Here is a 22,336-nt window from a genome sequence, read left to right on the forward strand (position 1 = left end):
GGATTGTACCATACAAAGTGCATCAGTGGAGCAGAACACAGTGCAGAATACTGTTACAGCCAAAGAGAAGGTGCAGAAAGAGAGAGGTCAACACTAACATGTGAGAGGTCAGTGCAAAAATCTGATAACAGCGGGAAAGAAGCTGTTCTTGAAAGTACTCAGACATGCATTCAACCTTTTATATCTTTTGCCTGAAGGAAGACGGTGGAAGAGAGTAGAACCGAGTTTGGGAGGGGTCTTTGATTATGTTGGTTGCTTCCCTGAGACAGCAGGAAGTATAAATAGACAATAGACTATAGACAATAGATGCAGGAGTAGGCCATTCTGCCCTTCGAGCCTGCACCGCCATTCAATATGATCATGGCTGATCATTCCTAATCAGTATCCTGTTCCAGCCTTATCTCCATACCCCTTGACTCCACTATCTTTAAGCGCTCTATCCAATTCTTTCTTAAATGAATCCAGAGACTGGGCCTCCACTGCCCTCTGGGGCAGAGCATTCCACACAGCCACCACTCTCTGGGAGAAGTAGTTTCTCCTCATCTCTGTCCTAAATGGTCTACCCCGTATTTTTAAGTTGTGTCCTCTGGTTCGGCACTCCCCCATCAACGGAAATATGTTCCCTCCTGCCAGAGTGTCCAGTCCTTTCATAATCCTATACGTTTCAATCAGATCCCCTCTCAGTCTTCTAAACTCAAGGGTATACAAGACCAGTCGCTTCAGTCTTTCCGTGTAAGGCAATCCTGCCATTCCAGGAATTGACCTCGTGAACCTACGCTGCACTCCCTCAATAGCCAGAATGTCTTTCCTCAAATTTGGAGACCAGAACTGTACACAGTACTCCAGGTGTGGTCTCACCAGGGCCCTGTTCAGCTGCAGAAGCACCTCTTTGCTTCTATACTCAATCCCTCTTGTTATGAAGGCCAGCATGCTATTAGCCTTCTTCACGACCTGCTGTACCTGCATGCTTGCCTTCATTGACTGGTGGACAAGAACACCCAGATCTCTCTGAATAGCCCCTTTACCTAATTTGATACCATTGAGGTAGTAATCTGCCTTCCTGTTCTTGCCACCAAAGTGGATAACCAGACATTTATCCACATTAAACTGCATCTGCCATGCATCTGCCCACTCACCTAACTTGTCCAGGTCACCCTGTAATCCCCTAACATCCTCATCACATTTCACCCTACCACCTAGCTTTGTGTCATCAGCAAATTTGCTAATGTTATTGCTGATACCATCTTCTATATCATTTACATATATTGTAAAAAGCTGCGGTCCCAGCACGGATCCCTGCGGTACCCCACTGGTCACTGCCTGCCATTTCGAAATGGAGCCGTTAATCACTACCCTTTGTTTCCTATTAGCCAACCAATTCTCTATCCAATCTAGTACTTTGCCCCCAATCCCGTGCGCCCTAATTTTACTCACTAACCTCTTGTGTGGGACTTTATCAAAAGCTTTCTGAAAGTCCAGGTACACTACATCCACTGGATCTCCCTCGTCCATCTTCCGAGTTACATCCTCAAAAAATTTAAGAAGATTAGTCAAGCATGATTTTCCCTTCATAAATCCATGCTGACTCTGTCCTATCCTGTTACTATTATCCAGATGTGCCGTAATTTCATCCTTTATAATAGACTCCAGCATCTTTCCCACCACTGAGGTCAGACTAACTGGTCTATAATTTCCTGCTTTCTCCCGCCCACCCTTCTTAAAAAGTGGCACAACATTAGCTGCCCTCCAATCCTCAGGAACCGACCCCGATTCTATTGAACTCTGGAAAATAATCACCAGCGCATCCACGATTTCCCGAGCCACCTCCTTCAGTACCCTGGGATGCAGGCCATCAGGTCCCGGAGACTTATCAACCTTCAGACCTAACAATCTCTCCAACACCAAATCCTGGCAAATAGAAATTCCCTTAAGTTCATGTCCTTCAGCCACTGTTACCTCAGGGAGCTTGCTTGTGTCTTCCCCAGTGAACACAGATCTGAAGTACCCATTTAATTCCTCTGCCATTTCTTCGTTCCCAGTAATATATTCCCCTGCTTCTGTCTTCAAGGGCCCAATTTTTGTCCTAACCATTTTTTTGCCTTGGACATACCTAAAAAAGCTTTTACTATCCTCCTTTATATTCTTGGCCAGTTTACCTTCGTACCTCATTTTTTCTCTGCGTATTTCCTTCTTACTAATCCTCTGTTGTTCTTTAAAAGCTTCCCAGTCCTCCGTTTTCCCGCTTATCTTCGCTAAGTTATACTTTTTCTCTTTTAACCTTATATGTTTCTTTACTTCCCTCGTCAGCCACAGCCGCCCATGTCTCCTCCTGGGATCTTTCTTCCTTTTAGGAATGAAAAGATCCTGCATCTTCTGCATTATACACAGAAATATCCGCCATTGTTCCTCCACGGTCTTCCCTGTTAAGGTATTGAACCATTGAACTTTGGCCAGTTGCTCCCTCATAGCTCCATATTTCCCTTTATTCAACTGAAATATTGTCACTTCAGATTGTACCCACTCCCTCTCAAATTGCAGATTGAAGCTTATTGTATTATGGTCACTACTTCCCAATGGCTCCTTCACTTCGAGGTCACTGACCAATTCTGGTTCGTTACACAATACCAGATCCAGAATCGCCTTATCCCTGGTCGGCTCCAGCACCAGCTGCTCTAAAAATCCATCTCTGAGGCACTCCACAAAGTCTCTTTCTTGAGGCCCGATACCATCCTGATTCTCCCAATCTACCTGCATGTTAAAATCCCCCATAACAACTGTAGTAACATCTTTGCGACAAGCCAATTTCAGCTCCTGATTTAACTTACATCCGACATCCAGACTACTGTTTCGGGGCCTGTAGATGACTCCTTTTTACCCTTAGTGTTTCGAAGCTCTATCCACACTGACTCTACATCCCCTGACTCTAGGTCCGCCCGCGCAAGGGACTGAATATCCTCCCTTACCAACAAGGCCACCCCACCCCCTCTGCCCGTCAGTCTATCCTTACGATAGCACGTGTAGCCTTGAATATTCATTTCCCAGGCCCTGTCCCCATGAAGCCACGTCTCAGTTATCCCCACAATATCGTATCTGCCAATTTCCAAAAGAGCCTCAAGCTCATCCACCTTGTGTCTAATGCTTCGTGCATTCATATATAGAATTTTTAATTTGTTACTGCTCTCACCCTTCCCCTCAACCCTTATTTCACTCAACTTTACAGCATGATGCCTTTTCCAGTTTTCTGCCTCCTTGATACAGTTGTCTTTCTTGACTTCTCTTGTTCTAACTACCCCTTCAATTTCCTTTTTAAACATCCAGCTTGTCCCCTCCCCCCCGCTAGTTAGTTTAAATGTAGCGGTGTTGCACCAGAAAACCTGCCTGCCAGAATGCCGATCCCTGTTCTATTAAGGTGCAAGCCGTCTCTCTTGTAGAATTTATGGTTACCATAAAATATACCCCAGTGATCCAAGAACTTGAAACCTTGCTTCCTGCACCAGTTCCCCAACCACACGTTCAAGTCCATTATCTCCCGGTTTCTGGCCACACTAGCCCGAGGAAATGGAGTCAATGGATGGGAGGCTGGTTTGTGTGATGGACTGGGCTATGGTCATGACTCTCTGTAGTTTCTTACAGTCTTGGACAGAGCATTGCCACACCACACTGTGATGCATCTGAATAGGATGCTTTCTAAGGTACTTTCTATTACAATCTCTGTCCTTCCCTCAGGACCCAAACCACAGCTGGTGACAACGGTCTCTGCACAGTGTGACATCCTCTTTAACCACAAAGGGATTTCCTCAGTCACTTCCTCTTGCCTCGGTTGTTGCCATGGTTCAAGTGACCACACATACCAGCTGTACTTTGTTCTACAAGGCAGCAGAATGAGGGGAGGTTTGCTTTCTCTCTAATACAGAGACTAATATCGGTAATATAATTACAGTGTGATCTGCCTGTAGGGAACACAAAACAACAATTGACACATGTAATGAGCTACAGTGAAAATAATAATAAATATATCAAAATATTTGAAATTAGATGAATCAGATCAATAAAGCCTGAAATCAGCAGGGAAATGGCTGCCCCATCATGCAGGAAGCCTAATTGCTGACTGGGAGAGCTTGCAGCTACCGTGGGTTGCTAGAGGCTAGTTTGCGAGCACTCTCCACTCTGCAGGCACCCTGCCTCCATTCCTGATGAAGGGCTTTTGCCTGAAATGTCGATTTTCCTGCTCCTCGGATGCTGTCTGACCTGCTGTGCTTTTCCAGCACCACTCTAATCTAGACTCTGGTTTCCAGCATCTGCAGTCCTTGTTTTTACCTAGTTTGTGTCTGGAGTTGGAAATGTTGGCTACAGAAGGGGTATGTTCTCTCCTTCATGGCATGCAATGTTTTGATGTTGAAGTAATTTTCTCAGAGTAGCCCTGGCATCTTTGAGTTATAAATTGATAACTTGTTCCCTTGATGTTTTTACTGAGCTGTAAGGTACACAGAAAAGTGCCTTCGGGCAGTTATTTCTGGACTGTTTTTCACTTAATCTTATCCTTCTGAACCTCCTGCGAACCCCCTCCACAATCTTTCTCACTTTCCACTGTCACCCTCATTACATCATCCTCTAACTGCTCCAGTTTGGACAATCAAACTCACTATCAAAAATTCTCTGGCATTTGCCAATCCTATTCTAGCTCCTGGTTTTACTTAAAGACTATTCCACATGTATTTATCCAGATGTTGTAGACTACTGCAGTCAATGAGCTGTTTGTAGAGCCAGGACATCTCTGCAGGTGCTATAGAATCATGGAGATGTACAGCGAAGAGACAGACCCTTCGGTCCAATTTGTCCATGCCGACCAAATATCCCAACCCAATCTAGTTCCACCTGCCAGCATTCAGCCCATATCCCTCCAAATCCTTCTTATTCATATATGCATCCACTTGCCTTTTAAATGTTGTAATTGTACCAGCCTCCACCACTTCCTCTGGCAGTCCATTCCCCTCACACACTGCCGTCTGCATGAAAAGGTTGCCCCTTAGGTCCCTTTTATATCTTTCCCCTCTCATCCTAAACCTATGCCCTCCAATTCTGGACTCTCCGAACCCAGGGAAAAGACTTTGTCTATTTATCCTATCCCTGCCCCTCATGATTTTATAAACCTCTGTAAGATCACCCCTCAGCCTCCGACGCTCCAGGGAAAACAACCTGAGCCGATTCAACCCTTTCCCCATAGCTCAAATCATCCAACCATGGTAACGTTCTTGTAAATCTTTTCTAAACCCTTACAAGTTTCGCAACGTCCTTCTGATAGGAAGGAGACCAGTCTTACTTTTCTTGACCTGTTCAAAGTCTGTCCCATTTAGCATGTTGGTAGCGCCACCTCCATGGTAGAGGTTATTGTCAAGGTGGGAACGCAGGATATCTTCCCCAGGGCTGAGCTGTGATCACTCTACCTAATACTGTCATGGATAGATGCATGTGCAGTTTATAGATTGGAAAGGGTGAGGGCAAGTGTGTTTTTCCTCTTGTTGATTCCCTTACCACTTGCCACAGATCCAGTCTAGCAGCCATGACCTTTAGGACCTGACCAGCTCAATCAATAATGTTGTTGCTGAGCCTCTTTTGGTGATGGATACTGGAACCCGCCCCCACCCAGAGTATAGTTTGTCCCCTTGCCAACCTCAGTGTTTCCTTCTGTTGATGTTCAACATGGAGGAGTACCAATTCATCAGCTGAGGAGAGAGACAATGTGGCAATCAGCTGAAGGATTCCTTTCCCATGTTTAACCTGGAGCCATGAGACTTCACGGGGCCCAGAGACAGTGTTGAGAATTCCCAGGGCAACTTCCTCTCTATTGTGTACTGAGTTTTCATCGATTTTTTAAAAATTCCAAATATATTTTATCGAATTCCATGGCAGTATTCAAACATGGGTCCCCAAAACATTTGTTGAATTTTGAGTTTAATAGTTTAGTAATAATACCATTTGGTCATTGCCTCCCCAAATGTCTGATACCATCTGTTACATTTAGGAGCTTAACTGTTTCAGTTCCTTAAAACAGAAAATCAGGCAATTGTGAGGAATTTTCAGATAGCTTATTGTACTTGTTAAGAACCAGCAATACAGATATGATACATTGGCTAATTGGATCAAAGAAAAGAGCAGACAACACATGACCATTGAAGATGATTCACTTCCATCAAGGAACAATTAGACATTGGTACAGAGCGTGTCAATCTCTTTAACGTTGTGCAGGCAGCAGCCTGTTCTCTGAGCAAACTGTTCCCGAACTCTCTCTTGGGTGTTTCCTCAATCTTTGTGGAAGCTTTTTACTTTTCACTCATCAGGACATGCACAAGAAATATAAAAGAGTAACATCTTTTTTTACTGTCTCAGAAGGCTGTGATGATTGGTGCACAGATGGAAGCGTTATCAGTGAAAATACAATCATCAGTGATGATTGACTATTAACTGCCAAGTTTTGTTTACATTTCTATCAAGCTAATTGACAATGATTGCACAGATCATTGCACTGTATAATTAATAAAATAATACCAATCACTTCTTCTTTAAAGAAAAAGAAGGCACAATCCAGATGTATTTTCTTTCTATCAGTAAATAGAGTGCTGATATATGTCAATATATGTCAATTCTCATGTGGACATCTACACCACACTGTATGTGGAACTGAACAACTTAAAATTAGTTGTCAGGGAAGTTCTTTGTACATGCAGAATTATTTCACAACTGTTGTGCTGTTGTGGAATCACATGTAATGTTGGATATAGTTTTTTGATGTTTGCAAGCCTGGGCTGGTCAGGACAGTCAGTATGTTGTAAAAACAATGACTGCAGATGTTGGAAACCAGATTCTGGATTAGTGGTGCTGGAAGAGCACAGCAGTTCAGGCAGCATCCAAGGAGCAGCGAAATTGATGTTTCGGGCAAAAGCCCTTCATCAGGAACAACTGAAGGGATTTGCTATTTCACATGATCCACAATATGTCATAGAGTCACAGAGATATACAGCACAGAAACAGACCCTTTAGTCCAACTCATCCATACTGACCAGATATCCTAACCTAATATAGTCCCATTTGCCAGCACTTTATCCATATCCCTCTAAACACTTTCTACTCATATACCCATCCAGATGCTTTTAAATATTGTAATTGTACCAGCCTCCACCACTTCCTCTGACAGCTAATTGTATACGTGCACCACTCTCTATGTGAAGAAGTTACCCCTTAAATCCCTTTTAATTTATCCTCTTTCAGCCAAAACAAAAGGTGGTGGGCCCAGCCCCGATCCTTGTGGCACTCCACTGGTCACAGGCCTCCAGTCTGAATAGCAATCCTCCACCACTATCCTCTGTCTTCTACCTTCAAGCCAGTTCTGTATCCAAATGACCAGTTCTCCCTGTATTCCATGAGATCTAACCTTGCTAACCAGTCTGCCAAGAGGAACCTTGTTGAATGCCTTACTGAAGTCCATATAGATCACGTCCACCATTCTGCCCTCATCAATCCTCTTCGTTACTTCTTTGAAAAACTCAATACTACATACTTAGTATGACACCAACATTGTAATTCATATTCCACATGATTTATTTGTGTAAGAACTCTTTCAGAAAACCATTTTTTGACTTGATGGTAGCATCCTTCTCGTGATGTTTCTCATGAAGTCTGCTCTCTACACAAGAGGAGAACCTTTCTGTTGGTGAGTGTCCTACTCAGTAAGTTCAATATTTTCCAGAGCCAGTGTAAATATAGAAGTCAGCATCAAATAGTCTGAAGACAAATTTGAGATCTGTCCTCACATGTAAGCAGATAAATTCATTTTCCTTATAAAATGCCCATGGGAGCATTTAACTTGGGAAGTATCTGCTCTCAGAGGAGGGCATTCATTGAGTTCAAGAGAAATGAAAATTGCATTCACTGTGACACCAACCCACTGCCAGGTTATAGTCAGGGTAGTCCTTGCTGCACCATTCATTTTTACTCGACAGTGTGAGTTCTAGGAGTGGAGTTGGAGGAAACAACTTGGATCATTGAAGAATTTCTCAAAATAGGGTTGTGCTTCATAGATGAAATGACATTGCAAAGTAAGAAGAAGAAATGGTCATCACAAATCCACATGAATAGATTTTCTAACATTTAACATTAGCATAAATTGCCATTTCAGATTCTGGTGGATTCTCTGTTGTTGAAGAGACTACATTGTCCTCTGGAAGTTGGCTTTGAACCAGGGCATTTCCCCTGTTAGCTGGATAACTTGATGTCTCACCACTCCGTGCTAATGACTTCTTTTGAAAGTGTAAATCTGCATAAATGACTCTATTTGTAGTATTCTTGAAATGGACAGTTCCTTCACTCTGTCTTGACCTGCTTTGACTGTGAATACTTGAATATACAATGTTCTCTTCTGCTCCTACCATTTGCTAAAACAAAAACACAAAGTTTGAATTCATTTTTGATTACTGGTGATTTGTGTTACTATGAAGGGAAATCTATTTTTGGATTATCATAAATTAATTGACAAACTGTTCCAAGTTTTATAAATTATCCAGCGATGAAACAAACAATTCGGTCTGGTAAGTTCATCAACACAAACCTGCTCACATTAACCTTCATCTAAAACAATGGTATGTACATTCAGTCCTTTCCAGCTCGTGTGCTGATGTGAAGTGGCAGTTAGGCAGTGTGGCAGTCAGTGTAGACGCCAGCATATATATTCACAAAGGGATACACTGACAGACGAAGGGAATGGGCAACATTGTGACAGGTGGAGTTCAATGTCAGCAAGTGTGAGGTTATCCATTTTGGAATGAGAAAGGATCGATCAGGATACTTTCTGGATGACATGAAGGTAAATATAATGAAGTTAAATATAATATAAAAGAAAGCTGGGAGTTCAAAGACCTTTAAAATGTCAAGTAAATCATCAATGACGCTAACAGAATGCTGACCTTTATGTCTAGGGTGGCACAGTTGGTCAGTGGTTAGCACTGTTGCCTCTCAGCGCCAGGAACATGGGTGCGATTCCCACCTCAGGTAACTGTCTGTGTGGAATTAGACACCTTCTCCCCGTGTCTGTGTGAGTTTCCTTTCAAAGTCTAAAGATGTGCAGGCCAGGTGAATTGGCCATTCTAAATTGTCCATAGTGTAAGCTGCATTAGTCAGAGGGAAATGGGTGGATTCCTCGTCGAGGGTTGGTGTGGACTTGGTGGACCAAAGGGCTGCTTTCCACATTGGAGGGAATCTAACTTAATTTGGAGGACAAGGATGCAGAAGTGGTGCAACACTTATACAAAATCATGATTAGTTCCCACTTGGAGTACTCTGAGCAGATCTTGGCACTCTACCTCCGGAAGGCTATTTTGGTGTTGGAGGGAGTACAAAAGCAGGTTTACAAGAACATGACCAAGAATTTTGGGGTTAAATTATGAGGAGGCTTGCAGAAATTTATGCCTGTTTTCTTTCAAATTTAGAAGGGTAGGTGGTGATCTGATTGAAATCTCAGGATATTAAAAGGACAAAACTGGGTAGGTAAAGATTAACTATTTGCACTGGTTTCTTGAACAAGTGGGGATTAGATTAGATTCTCTACAATGTAGGGATAGGCCCTTCGGCCCAACAAGTTCACACCGACCCTCCAAAGACTAACCCACCCAGACCCATTCTCCTCTGACTAATGCATCTAACACTATGGGGCAATTTAGCATGGCCAATTCACCTGGCCTGCACATCTTTGGATGGTGGGGAGAAACCAGAGCACCCGGAAGAAACCCACGCAGTCATGGGGAGAATGTGCAAACTCCACACAGACAGTCACCTATTAGCAAGATGGGGTATTGAATGAACGTACCTTGCTCCATTGAGACTTGTTGATGGTTAAGGTCACCAGATGAAAATCAAGGCACACTGGACTCCTTGTCACTCCTTCACCTGGGGCTGGAATCGAACCTGGGTTCCTATTGCTTTGAGGCAGCAGTGCTCACCACTGAGCCACTGTGCCACTCATAATGTGAGAATGAGGGCCAGACCATTTGGGAGAGATATTCAAAATCACTTCTACATACAAAGGGTGGTGGATGTTTGAAATTCTGATTGAAAAAGCCCAGGTGAAGGATGAAAACATGCAACTCATATAAAGAGGAGTGTGTTGTCATGGTGACTAGTGGAAGTAGATATTGGGGGAAAATACCATGAGGATTGATAGAATTTTCTTTTCCTTAATGTTTTTTCTGTTTTTCTATGATTACATTGAACCCGACAGAAACAGATACAAATGCAGGTTGAAAAGTATCAGCAAATACAAAGTCATGATTGAGTGCTTAATTAAGTCTAATTTTTAATTGTAAAGACGACTCAAATTTTTTTTATGCCCATCAATTAGAATGTTCAAAGTTTCACCAAACTAAGCTAGTTCAGTCAGTAGCATGAATACATTGAAGGAGAATCTCAAGAAAGACAAGAGACAAAAGAATGAGAAGCTTCTGTTGTTCGGGTGAGTTGGAGATGGGTGGGGGGATTGTTGGTGTTGAGTCCCGCAGGGACCAGGTGTTCTGATTGGCCTGTTTCTGTGCTGCTAGTTCATTATGCTAATTTATGATTATTATTCAAAAAATTCAAACTTGATCTCCTTACCTGATTCTCAAAAGCATTATCCGTTCCAGCACCTACACCATCTTTACCTGAAAAATTACAAGAGGAATGATGGATATTTGTAAAAAGGCGACACTGATGACATGCTGCAGCCTGACATTGATTTGTTCTCTTCTTCTTCTTCAATTCTGTGCGTGAAGGCATTCGGGTTACTTAACCTGTTTGGCTGCTGTGTTATGAACACCCTTCCTTTCCATTAAGTCTCAGAGTGGGATTTGAACCCAGGATTTCATGTGAAGAGTCGGGGATGCTATTATTGCCTTACAAGACCTCCAATTCATCACCATTAGAAGGCAAGTAGTATTTTATATTTTGTTGCGAAGGGATTAGTGTAACACATAGAGAAGCAGTGAATCCATGTGCCGTGCTGTTTGTAGTATTGAGCTCCGCGAAGGGCCCACTTATCCTTGGGTTCACCATTCTGTATGGAAATTGTTTTACAAGGAGGGCTTGAGTAGGATGAGCTTATATTCCCTGATGATTGAAAAGTAACAGCATTGAAACGTCTAAAATTCTGATGGGACTTAGAATCATAGCATCGATGATATCTGCAGAGGGGAAGCAAGCCATTTGGCCCATTGAGTCCGCACCAACCCTCCAAAGACCATCCCACCCAGACCCATACACCCTTCTCTATTATTGTATCTCTGAAAATCCCATGGGTAATCCATCCAGCCTGCACATACCTGGCCAATGAAACATGGCCAACCCACTGAACCTGCACATCTTTGAACTCGAGGAGGAAGCTGGAGCACCTGGAGAAAACCCATGCAGGCAGGGAAAACACGCAGACTCCACATAGTTACCCGAGGATGGAATCAAGCCTGGGTCTCTAGTGCTGTGTGAGGCAGCAGTGCTAACGACTGAGCCACCACGCCAGACTTGACAGGCAAACGTTGATAAACTGTTTCTTTTGGCTGGGGATTCTGGGGCTGAGTGTCATGGTCTCAGAACAAAGGGTGGGTCAAATTAGGACCGAGATTGGGCGAAATGTATTCACACAAAGACGAGTGAAACTTCAAAAGCCTCTCCCCAGACAATTGTGAACACTCAGATACTGGGTATATTGAAAGCAGAAACCAATAGATTGTTGGGAACTTGGGGAATTCAGACATTCATAGGAAAAGACCACTCACTGAAAGATTTCCCCTGAAATAAACAGAAATAAGTAGAGAAAGAATCATGTTGGTCTTAACAGAGATTTACTTGACAGTAAACTAAACCTCATTAGATTTTATAAAATACAGAGCTGCAGATGCTGGAGATCTGGAAAATACCTGAGGTTGCTGGAGAAGCTGAGCAGGTCTGGCAGATGAAGATGAAGAGACACTGGACCCCAAAATGTTAACTCTGCTTTCTTCCCACAAAGGCTGCCACACCTGCTGAGTTTTCCATCAGACTTTACCCTGACAAGATCCTACAGAGAATCCAGAACCAAACTCGGCAATCAGTCAGGATTTCAATATTGGGCATCTGAATCTCCATCTAATTCTCTTAAAGAGGAAGTACTGCTTCTGAATTTGACTGCAACTGATTACTATTGGATCAAATGGGAGAAATTCCACTTATGAAGTCCTCAGTACTTGCAATTGTAATGTACATGTTTCAAAAATACTTTACATCAAGGTCTATCGAAATTTCAATTGACCAAATCACTTCCTGTCATTCACTTCTGTCGGTCTAAACCACTGTAGACTTCTCCTTCCTCCAGACGCCACCTCTTGTTAGCGAGAAACATTAATTATTATTCTACTAGGTTATATCCATCTGCACCAGAACGTGGAACAAGTTATTCCAATTTATTAATTAATGTTTGCTATTTACAATGAATTACAATTCATATAGCAAGCAATTGACATTTCATGAAATGATTAAGGAGAAAGCGACACTTACCCTTCTTGACTTGCCTCAGATACAAAAGCAGAGAAACAGCAAAAGCAATGATCATGGCCCCCAGTGCACCGACCACAATGTAAACCAGACTGTGATACAGAGAACAGGAAAGGGTCAGTGTGTATTTACAATTGGTTCTTGGGCACTTGTTTAAAGAAAGGAGGCTTTAACATTTATATAGCACCTTTCATGACCTTTGAATGGCCTTCAGCATTTTACAGTTAAGGAAGTACCTTTGAATGTTTGATAGTGTCTGAAACAGGAAATGAAGTGCATAATATCTATGGAGAAAAATCTCATGAGTAACAATGAGATATAACCAAACAAATATTGGCCAGATCTTTAACGGAGCTCCTTATTTGTTTTCTCCAAACATCGGTTCTGACTTGCTGCATGAATTCACCGCTGTCTTTTCTGTTTAATTTTCACTTCTCATTTCCATTGTGATTGATCTTTTGTTTCTTTTTACTCTGTTGCCACCGTCGTAAATTCAAATGCTCAATTCCTCAGTGTTTATAACAGACGACAATTTCTGATCCTTACTGTCAGCAGCTTGAGCAAATAGCGTGGAAATGTGAAGTGAATTCTGCAAAATGAGTATGTACATCACAAATGAAAATGGAACGATCTCCTTCGAGCATTGACTTAACATAACACAAGGTCCAGCTGCGACCAGATAAACACCCAGTTGTTCCACCATTGGCTGACTGTGAAAATAGGACTCACCATCTCCATGGACTTCAGTAAGGCATTTGATAAGGTTCCACATGGTAGGCTGTGGAGAAAGTGAAGTCACATGGGGTCCAGGGTGTACTAGCTAGATGGATAAAGAACTGCCTAGGCAACAGGTGACTGAGAGTAGTAGTGGAAAGGAGTTTCTCAAAGTGGAGACCTGTGACCAGTGATGTTCCACCGGGATCTGTGCTGGGAGCACTGTTGTTTGTGATATATATAAATGATCTGGAGGAAGGTACTGGTGGTCTGATTAGCAAGTTTACAGATGACACTAAGATTGGAGGAGTAGCAGATAGCAAAGGGGACTGCCAGAGAATACAGCAGAATATAGATAGATTGGAAAGTTGGACAGAGAAATGCCAGATTGAGTTCAATCTGGACAAATGTGAGGTGATGCATTTTGGAAGATCCAATTCAAGAGTGAACTGTACAGTAAATGGAAAAGGGCAAAAGTGAGGACTATGGATGCTGTTGATCAGAGTCTAGATTGGAATGATGCTGGAAAAACACAGCAGGCCAGGCAGCATGCGAGGAGCAGAAAATTGATGTAAAAAGAGATCTGGGTGTTCAGGTCCATTGTATCCTGAAGGTGGCAATGCAGGTCAATAGAGTGGTTAAGAAGGCATATGGCTTGCTTACCTTCATCCGACGGGTTATTGAGTACAACAGTTGGCAGGTCATGTTACAGTTGTATAAGACTTAGGTTTGGTCATGTTTGGAGTATTGCATACAGTTCTGGTCGCCACATTACCAAATGGATGTGGACACTTTGGAGAGGGTGGAGAGGAGGCTTACCAGGATGTTGCCTGGAATGGAGGACACTAGCTATGAAGGGAGGTTGAGTAGATTAGCATTATTTTCATTAGAAAGACATAGGTTGATGGGTGACCTGATTGAGGTCTACAAAGTCATGAGAGGTACAGACCGGGTGGATAGCAAGAAGCTTTTTCCCGAGGGGGAAACTCAGTTACTGGGGGGCTCACGAGTTCAAGGTGAGAGGGGAAAAGTTTGAGGAAGATATGGTTGGAAAGTCCTTCACACAGAGGGTGGTGCATGCTGGAATTCGTTGCCAGCAGAGGTGGTAGAGGTGGGCATGATAGTGTCATTTAAGACGTATCTAGACAGATACATGAATGGGCAGGGAGCAAAGGGGTACACACCCTTAGAAAATAGGTGGCAGGTTCAGATAGAGGATCTGGATCAGTGCAGGCTTGGAGGTCTGAAGGGCCTGTTCCTGCGCTGTAATTTTCTTTGTTCTTAGTTCTTCTTTGACAGAGTCATAGATAGAATCATAGAATCATACAGCATGGAAACAGACCTTCAGGCCAACTCATGCACACTGACCAGACATCCCGAGTTGCATTTGCCAACATTTGGCCCATATTGCTCTAAACCCTTCCTACTCATATATCCATCCAGATGCCTTTTAAAGCGATCATTGTACCCACCTCCACTACTTCCTCTGAGAGTGTTCTGTACCTGCACTGTCCTTTACATGAAAAAGTTGCCCCTTAGATCCTTGTTAAATCTTTCCTCTTTCATCTTAAACCTTTGTCCTTCAGTTTTGGACTCCCCCACACAAGGAAATAGACCGTGGCTATTCACGTATCCATGGCCCTCATAAATTTATAATCCTCTGTAAGGTCATCCCTCAGCCTCCAAAGCTTCAAGGAAAAAAGCCCCAGCCTATTCAACTCTCCATCTAACTTAAACCCTCCAATATCAGCAACATTCTTGTGAATCTTTTCTGCATCCTCTCACGTTTAACAAATCCTTCCTGTCGACATACTATGGCAACGTCAACATCTGGAGGATCTATTTTGAACATCTTGACACCATTACACACAATCACCTAATGTCTTATACCAGCCAAAAGGATACATCAAATACAATCATGTGAACAGACTTCCTCAAAACAATATTCCATTCTGCCTTGATAATATATCTTGGTTTCTTTGATAGAAATGTATATGATAGCAACATTTCAAAGGCATCTGATGAGTATGGGCGGCACAGTGGCACAGTGGTTAGCACTGCTGCCTCGCAGCGTCAGAGATCCGGGTTCAATTCCCGCCTCAGGTGACTCTCTGTGTGGAGTTTGCACGTTCTCCCCGTGTCTGCGTGGGTTTCCTCCGGGTGCTCCGGTTTCCTCCCACAGTCCAAAGATGTGCAGGTCAGGTGAATTGGCCATGCTAAATTGCCCATAGTGTTAGGTAAGGGGTAGATGTAGGGCTATGGGTGGGTTGCGCTTCGGCGGATGCGGTGTGGACTTGTTGGGCCGAAGGGCCTGTTTCCACATTGTAAGTAATCTAATCTAATATGAATAGGAAGGGTTTAGAGGGATATGGGCCAAATACTGGTAAAAAGGACTAAGTCAGATTGGGATGTCTGGTCAGCACAGACGATTTGGACCAAAGGATCTGTCTCTGTGCTGTATGAGTCTATGACTCTATCTATGACTCTGCACTATAAGGTACCTGGTATCTCCTACACCACATTGAGAATACCATCAAGAAGAAGGCCTCCTCACTGCAACTTTGACCAAAGTTGCAAAGTGTTCCTCCCAAGTGAGACCAAGGTTGAGCAGATTTATTAGCACACAGCGAAACAACATTTCCCTCAGTACCACACCGGGGTGGAAAAGGGCAAGGGAAATGTGACATTCACAGTCTTCCTGAAATCCAGTCAAGGTAGGAGTGATGTAATTGTGATGAATAATGGATCTGAGGGCCAACAACCTGCAGCTGGTTTCCTCTTGTTCTTGTTTCCAACACAAATATCACAATTTGTTCAAAAGCTAATGCCACAGCCTGATGTCAATCCAGCTCCACTTCCATTCTGAGAGTTATGTCGTGAAATAGGAAATGATTTCCATCCCGAATAACAAAACATTGTTCAAGAGGATTTAATCTATCACATGGAAGTCATCAAACACTAACGTTGAGAGAGTCGTACCTTATATCAAATTGAGACGTGACTTTTGAATTTGTAGTTGTCGATGATACTGTTGAAATTTTATAACAGTAATCAGCTCCTATTTAAACAAAAGAATAACATTCAGATTAACCTTTTTTTTACTATAGTTAACCAAAAGAGCAACATTGTTAGATCGGGAGAAACGCCTGCCTGATATAATGGATTTGGAAAGTATAATCTCAGTGTAATGTCCACCCCCTCACCAGCCGGGTGTTCCCACTGTGACCTGTCAGTGACCCATCTTTCATGATCATTTCTAATTGTTTCCCATATCTCACAGATGGGAGCACAGCATTACCTACTGAGCCTGTTAAAGGACTCCAATCCCGACATCCCCTTTGTGTCCTGTGCAAACACATAAATCCAGCCAGGGAACTGGCCCTTCTCATCACTCGAGGAGGTGATGACCAAGTGGTGTTATTGCTAGACTATTAATCCAGAGAGGTGAAAGTGAGTAGTGCAGATGCTGGAGATCAGAGTCAAGATTAGAGTGGTGCTGGAAAAGCACAGAACATTAGGCAGCATCCTTGATGGTGGGCTCTTGCTCAAAACGTCAATTTTCCTGCTCCTCAGATATGCTGCCTGACCTGCTGTTTTTTCCAGTACACCACTCTAATCTTGACTGTTACTCCAGAAACCCAGCAATGTCTTGGGGAGCTATATTGATCCCTGCCATGCAGGTAGTGGAATTTGAATTCATCAAACAAAAGAAACTGGAATTAAGAGTCTGATAGTGACCACAAATCTGTTGTTGATTGTCAGGTAAAACCCATCTGGTTCTGATGTCCTTGAGGGAAAGGAACTGCCATCTTTACCTGGTCTGACCTACATGTGACTCCAGACCCACAGCAATGTGGCTGACTCTGAACAATTCAGAATGGGAAATAAATGTTGGCCTAGTCAGTGATGCCTACATCCTGTGAATGAATAAAATATTCACCAGAAAATGTATTTCTGGAGACCTAATAACTTTGATTCTGGCCATGATAAGAAAGGAGCTTTAGCTGCACACTGTATGTGAAGGGAAATATTAGACCAGGAATTATTGCCATCAGTGTTAGTGAACAAATCGCCAATAATCATTGAATATTCCCTTTGTCAGATCATGTTGCTTGTCTCCAAGGTTCCCCACATCCACTGAACCTGCAGGTAAGTCCCTCAGATGTGATTCAGGTCATTCATTTAATTCAAAATCTCACAATAAATTGTGCTGATCCTGCATCTTTCACAACCTCAGCACATCTTTAAATCCTACACAACCCACAAAGCTCTTCCCTTTATTGTAATCCTGGTTGTGACATGGGGAAACAGAAGCTAATTTGCATACAAGAGAAATTCCCACAAATGTTATCACCAGATAATCTGCTCTCTGTCATCTTAACTGAGGGGTGAAGTTGATGAAATACTGAGTGAATTTTCCTGTTCTTCCTTGAATTGTATCAGCAAAGGATGTCATGGTCTGTAGTATAACATCCCAACAGTCCCTCCAGTAATAGAGCACTGTTCCAGGGTCAGACAACATGGAATTTAATCTGTGAAGGGTCATTTGAATTCACAACCCACTGATATCAGAAATCAAGTTGTACAAATGTAGTTTATGGGTAAATTTTTGTTTACCTGCTGCTGACACTGATCTTCTCTGAAGCTAAAGCATGTGCCCATTGACAATAACTGGAGTAAGTAAGGATATATATATACGGCTGCTCAGGAAAAATGCACTTCCCTTTTATTCTGACTATTCTAATGTTTCTCACTGAAAGCAACAGTGATGAAACAGTTCCTGCTGTTTAAACTGTTACATTCAAAGGTGGTAAAGGCATCAGTAACTCAGAACCAACTCTTTGCTCCATTTTGATTCTGATACAGTCAGTTTCTAGTCAATGTAAATCTGAGATTTCTATTTGTAATTTGAGATGATGCAATGTTACAGTAAAGAAGAAGGAAGTTTAGAGCAGAAGAAGGGTGACTGGATCTGAAAGTTTAAATCTATTTTCTCTCCACAGAAGCTGCCAGAACTGCTGAGTTTCTCCAGCAATTTCTGTTTTTGTTTCAGATTTTCAGTATCTACAGTTCTTTGATTTTATTAGCATACTTTCACTTCCCTTTTAAACGCCATTATTAACTCTGTTTCTAACACATATTCCAGCCAGCAATCCATGTTACAAAGAATATTTACATCAGGGCCAGGGTTTGAGCATAAAATTGAATGCTGTCACTCCAGTGCGTTGGTGAAAGAGTGCTGCAGGGTTGGCAGTGCTACCTTTTTGGTAAGATGTTAAACTGAAACTCCATCTGCCAACTCTGATCAATGTCAATGATCCAGGGCACTATCTTGAAGAAGAATAGTACAGTTACTCCAGTATCTGGATAATATTTATCCCCCAATTAAAGATGTCATCTCGTGATTTTCACATTGTCGTTTGTGGAAGTTGTCTCTGGACAAATTGATTGTTGCACTTCCTGCATTGCAGGAGTGAGGAAACTTCAACAAGCAATGGCTGTAAATGCTTTAGCTGTCCAGAGATTGTGCTCAGTCACTTCCATTTTAGATAAATTCTTCGACACTCTCTCCTGACATCCATCCCAAATGAGAATGCAGGAGCTGGAAGTCAAAACACCTATTTCAGCTGTTGAAAACTCATCAATTTGATGATATTTTATTTTTCTGGGATTACTGGAATTTCTGCAAAGTTTATCCATGTTTTTGGGACATTGTATAATCTTATCCTTATTCAACTGAATTGTCTTTTTCAGATCTATTGAAAACTAGATGGAGTAAGTTTGGCCAGATTCAATTTTTTCAGACTGACTGCATGAACATAATCAGCAACTAATTTGTGAGAAATTTATATTTTGACAATTACATTGTTTGTTTACAGTGTAACTTACCACTGGTGCTGATTTGTGCCAGATAACTGCAGTTCTCCCCTGGTCTGTGTGTGACTGACACATTAACCATTTCACTGGATTTTTCTCCTTGAGTATTTGAGGCTGTGCAGTAATATTGATGACGTTGCTGTTTGAAGAATTGACAATGTAGATCCAGTTTACTGGTGTTAGAGATCTTTGAAGCTTCAGATGGGGTCCTTTCACGCCATGTGTAGTGAATGGGGAGGGATCCCTGGACAGATTCACAGGAGATTGACACCGAGCTCCCAAAACATGAGGCATTTGGTGGAGATGATAAAAATCTAAGTTCAGGAACAGACACCGGTTCTGGGGAAAAGAAGCAAACATTCAGATACCACCTGAACAGCATTCAAATGCTTTCTTCTTTCTAACATTTCTAAACTTCTATATCTAGTCCAGGGCTTTTATGTTGCAATATCCTCAACATATCTACCTCTCTATATCTCTCCGGGCTCCAAGTAAAGTGATTTACCATGTCTACGATTACAGGCAGTTCTCCTATAATGCTATACTTGTGTTCCAGTGAAACCTCGCTGAATATAAATAGTGGGGCCTGTGGGAAAAGTGGGGTTAGGGCAGACAGGCAAAAAATATCACTCAAGGTCGCTCAAAAATCACCCAAACATCTAAGGCAAAGTATAGCACAGCCTGAATGAAGGTTGAAATCATATTTATTAATTAGACAAAAGTAAATTTAACACAGTACATTTAAAAATGTCTGAAAGCTGCTCTCTGTGCAGTCCCTCTCACAGAAAGCTGCCCTGTCAGCAGCTGATATCAGCACATGTGCAGGACAGTGCGGAGACTTTGGCGCGGACATTGCTGTATGTGCAGAACGAATCATGCAAACCCATCCTCACTGGAAATGTACAGGTGATAAAGGAGGTAAGCGTTCTTGAAAATACCATTCCCTAATTCTTCAGCAACGTTATAGTCAAATCGCGCTGCCGAAGAGCACATTATCCCAGAACTACCTGTATATCAGAACTTAGGAGAACTCTAAATCAGGACAAATGCAATGGTATTGATCATGTGTCAACATGGAAATCAGAGCCAATATTTTCTCTCAGTAGCAGATCAAAGACTTTAACTGGTCATTGTTTGATTTGCAAATGGAAAGCTGTCGGAGAGAAACTTACAAAAATGAAATAAAATGAGACAATAAATTAGCAGATTTTTGTTACAAGCTTTCTGGCCTTAAACACAGAGTTTAAATATGCTTTGTCTGGCTTCACTGTCGCTGAAAAGGACATTTTAACTAAAAAATTCAGAAGGAAGTGGCAGTTTGTGTTTCTGGGATTCTGGAATATAGACATGCTGGGTAGCTGGATGTTGTGTCAGATTTACTGTCTACTTCAATGTCCCGGAGCCAATGTCTTTAAGCTATAAGTCAGTTGGGTTTCCTGTTTCTACTGACTAAAATCCCATTCAACGTTCGTCAGCCTGTTCTGTTGGAGTGAATGGGTGTGGAGTTACATTTCTCCTTTATCTCTGCGTCAAGAGAATAATCGAAACACATTGGTGACCAGACACATCCTTAGCACAGTTCCTGGGAGAAGCTAACTCGATTCTCTTTGTGGGCTACAATTTCTGCATGTGTTCACCAGAAAGCGTGTAGTGTTTCAGTGATTGTCCTTCATGTTAGCTGAAGCAGTAATGCATACTTAATCTAAGTTGATCCTGATTGACTCACAAGTGGCAATTGTGTATCTTAGATGCAACGCAACGAGCTATTCCTTGATGTGTAATAATCCAATCGGCTGTTTGATCAAATCAAACTGATATTCTACTGAAGACAGTATGAGGCTATTCTTCCCGAGTGATATCAATGGGCTTGAATAATATCAGCAAAGAGGTTGGTGGCAGAAAATCTCTTCAAAAGGTCTCTGAGTGACCTTATTACAGCACATCCCACAGCCCCATCCCTCTCTCTCTGCACTGACACCATGTCCCAGACTGAAACCTGGTCCTTCCCCTTCAGGGGACTTGCTCAGGTCCGAGTGGTGCCCACTGCTGCTGAGGGACCAAAAGTCACATCCCCATTCACTTCCCTCTGTACTCAGTGTTAAATGACTGCAGGCAGCCATTGAGAATGGAGGTGTAAACTCTCACAATGTTTTAGCTGGTGGGGGACCAAGGAGGATAAGAATGACAGTACTCCATTTCATCAAATTTGATGTTTTTAGATCAGTCGTCTTGACCACAAGGTTCCAATTCTTTTTACAAAACATTGAGCTACCTGCCCCCCCCCCCCCCCCCCCCAATGCCTGTCACTGCTGCGGGGCATCAGGATACTGGAACTGTCATGTTCTCTCACAGATAAAACATTGATCATACATCTCAATGGGGAATAATCAATGATATCACTGAGAAATGTACCGTCAGATATTTGCAGCTCTACAGCAGACGCTGAAATGCGGCCAGATTGGTCAATACCACAGTTGTACCATCCTGCATCTTCTGAGCGAAGATCCTCCATAGTAACAGAAAATTTATTTTGTGTTGTGTTATCTGTGATCGACATCCTTCCTCGTTGCCCATGATGTTCACTTGATTTTACTAAAACAGAGCACTGGCGCATCCAAAGTTTCACAGACCATCGTGACCATTGGTCATAGTGACAATCTATTGTGATCGCTCTTCCCAAAACACCTGTTATTTTATTTTTCGCCGGCACTACACCTGAACCTGAAAAGACAATGAATTAATCAGACAGAAAATAGCTTCTCAATACAGGCAGATACTTTTAATATGAGTTACCACTGAGTACAGAGGAATCCTTCCACTGCATCTACTCAGGCAGTTTGTGATGAAATCCATCTAATTGTACCAGAGAGACCAGCATTGTCTGAGAAATGTAACATCCAGTGTGCACTCATTTGCAAAGCTTTTTCACAGCAACATTCAATTCTGCTCAGCAACAGGGTTTGTATAAAATAGCCTCAAGATGGGGTGTTTAGAAGTATTTTTAATTGGTCACTCAGCACAGTTTCAGGGTCACTGAAGAGGAGTTCAAAAAATTACAGACAGGGACTGAAGGTCACTGAATTTTGAAAGAGACAGAGAGTAGACTCCTTCATCAAAGCACTGTTATTAATAATGTAGTCTTGCAGACAATGCAACAGAATTGCTTGGGTTCCGCAAAGGGGACTATGAGGGAAGTTCA

The 22,336-nt window shown here is 42.4% G+C and overlaps 1 protein-coding gene across 1 annotated transcript in view; it reads right to left on the reverse strand.

Annotated features, from left to right (window-relative positions):
* The window catches only part of LOC140467120 (polymeric immunoglobulin receptor-like), a 63,817-nt gene that overhangs the window by 25,081 nt on the left and 16,400 nt on the right, over positions 1 to 22,336 (reverse strand). The window contains exons 4-5 of the mRNA XM_072563186.1: positions 21,550 to 21,858; positions 19,150 to 19,476 (exon numbers count right to left, since the gene is read on the reverse strand). Coding sequence (XP_072419287.1) covers positions 19,150 to 19,476; positions 21,550 to 21,858 — 636 coding nt within the window. The remainder of the gene's footprint in view (positions 1 to 19,149; positions 19,477 to 21,549; positions 21,859 to 22,336) is intronic.

The sequence above is a fragment of the Chiloscyllium punctatum genome, chromosome 45 (genome assembly GCF_047496795.1).
Source record: "Chiloscyllium punctatum isolate Juve2018m chromosome 45, sChiPun1.3, whole genome shotgun sequence".
NCBI classification, from domain to species: domain Eukaryota; kingdom Metazoa; phylum Chordata; class Chondrichthyes; order Orectolobiformes; family Hemiscylliidae; genus Chiloscyllium; species Chiloscyllium punctatum.